General features: G+C 40.7%; 1 protein-coding gene across 1 annotated transcript; it reads right to left on the reverse strand.

Moving 5' to 3' along the window:
* Window positions 1-3,164: 3,164 nt before the first annotated feature.
* LOC133019943 (cornifelin homolog B-like) lies at window positions 3,165-4,387 on the reverse strand. The gene is made up of 3 exons (XM_061086540.1): window positions 4,276-4,387; window positions 4,027-4,181; window positions 3,165-3,415 (listed from the first exon to the last, which is right to left on the reverse strand). Exons 1-3 carry the CDS (start codon window positions 4,376-4,378, stop codon window positions 3,293-3,295), a joined length of 381 nt encoding a protein of 126 aa, XP_060942523.1. The 5' UTR covers window positions 4,379-4,387; the 3' UTR covers window positions 3,165-3,292.
* Window positions 4,388-5,966: the final 1,579 nt, after the last annotated feature.

Here is a 5,966-nt window from a genome sequence, read left to right on the forward strand (position 1 = left end):
TGGGAAGGTGTGGTTACTCGCTTGGAAGGTGTGGTTACTCGCTGGGAAGGTGTGGTTACTCGCTGGGAAGGTGTGGTTACTTGCCTGGAAGGTGTGGTTACTCGCCGGGAAGGTGTGGTTACTCGCTGGGAAGGTGTGGTTACATCGCTGGGAAGGTGTGGTTACTCGCTGGGAAGGTGTGGTTACTCGCTGGGAAGGTGTGGTTACTCGCTGGGAAGGTGTGGTTACTCGCTGGGAAGGTGTGGTTACTCGCTTGGAAGGTGTGGTTACTCGCTGGGAAGGTGTGGTTACTCGCTTGGAAGGTGTGGTTACTCGCTGGGAAGGTGTGGTTACTCGCTTGGAAGGTGTGGTTACTCGCTGGGAAGGTGTGGTTACTTGCTGGGAAGGTGTGGTTACTCGCTGGGAAGGTGTGGTTACTCGCTGGGAAGGTGTGGTTACTCGCTGGGAAGGTGTGGTTACTCGCTGGGAAGCTCGCCATCTAATCCTCTGCATGCGTGGAGCTAGGACGTCAGCATGGATGCTCAGCTCCACGTGTTCTCTCAGTGACTCTCAGTAACTTTTCAAATGTCAAACAAAACCACAGTCCACCGACGTGGACAGAAAACAACGCAAAACACTTTCAGAAATAAAATAAAAGTTTACCACAACATAAATCCAGTCTTTTTAGTTAGTTTAGCTCACTGGTTGCAAACTAGAGTCTCTTCTCTTTTCTCTCTCTCTCTTCCACATGCCGTTCACCGGTGCAGGAAGACTACCTTTGTTCTGATTGGCTCTTGCAGCTGTGCTTTCTTAAAGCAGCAGTGCACTTTATATAACTTTCAAAACTAATAATATGCAGAAGTATTGTATTACTCTTGATATTCATTGTAATCTTTTTAAACATTTTAATCAGATTAAATCATGGATTTTAAAACTAATATAAACTTAACTCAGGTATCTTTTAATACTATTTAGATCAGACACATTTAGGGAACTGTTAGATGAGTGTGTGTAAGAAAAACTGATGAAGAGTTACACAAAAGCATAAAGAACATGAGTTCTAATCTAATAGAGTTTAGATCAGATAATAACTCTGTGAGTAAGATACTTTACTTAATAACTAGATAACTTCACTGTACTGTAATATCAGTCCCACTTGTCTTGGAAGATTTTAAGTGAATATCCAAAACTTCCCTTTGAATGCAAATGTAGATTAATTGAAGGTCTCCAGTATGAAATCAATTCACCAGAATGAGTGACAATAAAGCTTTGAGTTTTGTCCTCACTTTGATGCCGTACTGCTGCAGCATGGAGATTTTTAATGGACACGGGGTTAGGCCACTGATGTCCAGCAGGGGGAGACAGAGACACTCTCCGTGGTCCCTGGTGGTGAGGCACGGACAGACAGACACACACACACACACACACACACACACAATCAATCTACCAACCAACCAGACTTTATTCATACAGCACTATTCATACAAATGACTTAATGTAGAGTTTGTATTTAATGTGTTTATTAATGTCAAATGTCTGAAACATAATCACACACATATGTTGTACCTGTGCTCCCACATCAACACAGTTTTATAAAGTTTGTGGTGTTTGTTTATGATTTATTCTTTATAAAACTACGTCATGTTAAAGAAACTATGTGAGTGTGATGTTTGAGTTTAAAAATGCCAAAATATCAGGGACACGGATATTTAAATTGAGCTTGACATTTCTATTTTCACTGACATTAGAACTTTTTCTGCAGAAAATCAACTTTTTGAATTATTTAGTTAATATTGTTTAGCTCATAAAACATTAATATATATACAATACAATAAAAAATGTCATATACTCTAATCTGTTTTCTAGAATATTTAAATTTGGATTCTACTTTCCAGATCAGCAGAAGAATGTATGTGTGTAAACATTTCAAAATATTAATAGAATATAATTACAGTATTGTAACAAAGAACAAAAACTTTCACACAGCATGGGAAACAAAAGGTTCAGGAGAAGCTGTCATTTGACCGTCACTGCAGAAACTGGACAGACTGGTTTGACTGGAGTTCGGATCAGTTCACGTCTCGCAGCTTCTCCGAGCTGAGCACGAAGACGAGGCCGTGACGTGAAGAACGAATATAATTCGACACTTGTTCTGTGGTTTTGTTTGAGTTGATATTTGTGAAGCTGCAGTCAGATTTATAAAACTTTAAACAGCATGAAAAGTTTCTCTGCTTCAGCCAGAGAACTGTTTTCCTGAAGGATTTATTTACACCAGGTGATTACGAAAGTGGAAAAAGATGGTCAGTCATGCAGTACTCCAAATTACCACTAGGGGAACTAGTACCCCATTTGAGAATCACTACAGTGGAGAAAGGTATTTATTTAATTTATTAAACGTTCCCTCTTACCCTGACATGTTCCTTTTATATTTAATAATTTTTTTTATTTATAGATATATGTCATCTTAACACCATTCAATACATCAATAACACACAGCAAACTTTGGACATTTTAATTCATTTTATTGACAATAAATCATAATTAAAGCCTCAACAACAGCTTCTTCAGGTTTGACTGATGATGAAAATAAGCAACGGGTTTGATTATAAGAACAAGAAGAAGCAAAGGGATTTAGTCAATAATCATCAATATGTCAAGTGGTAATTATTGGTCATTGGAATCGTCCACACTGGTACAATAAGGTTTGTGTTACAAAGTGTTTCCAATTTTACAGATGAGGTATAAAAATCACATAGAAATTATTCCTTAGATGAAATTAAAGCTAATTTGAAGTTTCAGCCAAAATTATAATATTTTTCATATTAAATTCTCTGTTTGTTTCATTATTTCTCTGCTGCAGCGAATCAAGAAAACACAGTCTGGAAAAAATCTATAATTTTGAGCTAAACTCTTGGTTTAAGTTTGAAATTGATCCACTGTGGATTTGTTTTTAGTTACTGGATTTGTTCAATGTATGAACGTTTGAATATTTATCTGAAAAAATATAAATCTATCTTTTGAATAAAGTAAAAATACTAAACGTATATACAAGACTCTTGTGACTCTAACTGCGTCATTTATTTCTGACAGTAAAGTGAAGATTAAATACAAATGATAAGAATTAAAGTTTAGTCTCAGCAGAAAAGACACAAAAATCCACTTGTTTCCATTCATTTCTCTTTTTAGCAACTTAAATAACTTTGATATTTCAGGCAAACATTCACTGCTGCAGTTTTTCAGTCTGGACTTTCGGTTCCTCGTCCGTTTCCTGTGACGAGTGACGAGAGGTCGAGTGTTCTTCTTCACGTGCTTCTCATGTGGTTTTGGCTCCGACCAGTAGGACCGGGATCTTCCTCCTCTTCATCTCTCTGGACATCTGGCACCAGCTGCACGGGTTGCAGAAGCTGGCGAACAGGCAGTCCCTGCAGATGGTGTCCTGCACAACAAACAAGCAACACAGGGACGAGTCCGGGTCAGGTCGGATTCTAAAGCAGGTGATGTTTTCACCGAGTGACTTTTTGTGTTTGCAACAACGTACGGAGCAAATCGTCTTATTTTGAAATGAAGATCTCTTTGTTTATGTGCAATAATCTAATAGAGTTTCTCATGAGGAGACTCGCCGGCTTCTAACTTCTTCCTCTGATATAATAACTCTGAGTTAGATACTTCACTAAATGACTAGAAAACTTTATTTTGCTATAATATCAGTCACACTTGTTAACTGCAGCTTGTGAGGAGATCGGGTTTAGTCATTATTTGGCCAAAGTAAACTTAAAGATGCATTAATGTTGTTATTCACACATCAACACGTTGGTTTTTACAAGAAGGTTTCACTTTAAATAAAAATTCAAACAAGGGCAACGCAAACACCTCGGTCAGATTAAAATTTAATAAAAGCTGATGAGTAGCTTTGTTATAAAATAGGATTTAAAATAAGAAACAAGTAAAACAATCTTTAGAGAGGACGGGTTAGACCATATCATAATATTTTCTGTCAGAATCCACCAGAATGAGTTTGCGAATAAAGGTTTTTAGTTTTGTCCTCACTTTGATTCCGTATCGCTGCCGCATGGAGACTCTCAGGGACATGGCGGCGGGCGGGATGAGGCCAAAGATGTCCAGCAGGGGGAGACAGAGACACTGTCCGTAGTCCCTGGTGACGATGCAGGCGAAGCAGGGACAGCACCAGAAAGCACAGCAGCCTGAAACACACACACACACACACACGGACACACAGTTTAAGATATGAGGAAGTAAATTACTTTTTACTTTAACTCTTCATCGAGCGTCTCTTACACTCAGGGACGTCCTGGCAGCAGTCACAGATCCCTGACCCCCACTCGTCCGACTCCCTGGATTCCATCACCGGCTGCGGCTGGTTCACGACCATCCGCGACATCTTGACTTCTTAGATATGAAACTGGAAATAAATGAAGGTACAGTTACCAACCGCACGGCAGAGGACATCACATTTAAACCTCTACATGGGAAACAAGAGGTTGGAGGCCACAGGAGTTGTGGATGTAGTTGAGATCCCGGTGGTCTCACCTGTTGTGTGTCTGTGGAGCTCGGAGTCGTTGTGTTACAGCTGAGGACTCGATGAGAAGCTGTCACTTTCCGTCAGAGCAGAAATACCCACAGACGCCTGAGAGCAGGAACTGGACGGACTGGTTCTTCCTGCACGACTTTCCCATCATCAGCCTTTATAAGCATCGAGACGAGGGCGTGGCCTTGACCTGAGAATATAAAGTGACACTTGTTATTAAGATCGGTTCGAGTTGATATCCATATCATTAAAAACTGATTTATGGAACAGTTATAAAAAGGGTGACCCTAACCCCTGACCCAGGTCATTACCCTAACCCCTAATCCTTACCCCAGGTATAACCCCAACTCAAATCATGAGCCTAACCCTAATTCTAAATCTAACCCGACTTCGACCTCCGACCCCTGAACAGCAACTTGCTTTTTTCCATTTCATGACGCGAACCAGGAAGAATTGTCTTTCCTGTTCCTCTGACTGGGAACTGGGTTTCTCCACAGCCGACCGATAAAGATCTCATTAACGGGAATGCTAAGAATTCTCGGTGGAGGTCATGTGTAAGTCAAACGTGACTTTTTAAGGATGACGGGTGGAGAACGGCGGGTGGGGGGGGTTGGGGGTTGTATTCGTCATAACTCTTCTTCTAAACCTTTGTTCATAAACCACTAAGTTGAGGGTAAATAAATGATGTCGTCAAAGCATTTTAAAATAATGAAACGCTCGGTTTCCCCTTTTATTGAGCGCCGAACATTGTAAAAGCCGGGATCAAACCTGTGATGTTCCAGTCGCACAACCGACGAGTCACATCACAGACTCACAAAGTTTTTCAATAACCGAACAGATGCACACGACACAACAGACGTCGCCTCCTTTAGAAAAATCAGGGCGCGAGACGTTATGTAAATAAACCGCTCCCTTATTTTAACAATTACTCTTCAGAAACTTTGTAATGAAGCAACAAAGTCGACTGTGAAGCACAAACCACAGGAGAGACGCTTCACTGCCTGTTGGAGAAGAAGAGAAACGTTCTGTGTGGAGGTTTCAAAGGTTTGATGAGACATCAGGGATCTGAAGGAGAAACTGGAGGCTGCTCTGCCCTGAATTCCTGCTCAGCCGAGAGACAAAGGTTTCATGACGCCGAGCTTTGGATTGATGGGTCATAGTTTTTTCAACGTGCGCGCTGGAATCATTTAATCACCGGTGAATTAACTCTCACAGTACAAACTCGAAAAACCTGAACATGTTGTGTTTGTTGTGGATGGAAACTGAACGTCAAGCTTCAACGAGACATCGGCTGATCAGCGACAAGATGACAACATCTTTCATTTGCCGATTCGGCCATGAGCTGAAAACATGAAACAACTGTCGAATGACCACAAAAGCACGAAGGATCAACTTTGCAGGAAGAGACCTGTAACGAATCATATGATATCATATTCAATCA

This window comes from Limanda limanda, chromosome 14, assembly GCF_963576545.1.
Source record: "Limanda limanda chromosome 14, fLimLim1.1, whole genome shotgun sequence".
NCBI lineage: Eukaryota > Metazoa > Chordata > Actinopteri > Pleuronectiformes > Pleuronectidae > Limanda > Limanda limanda.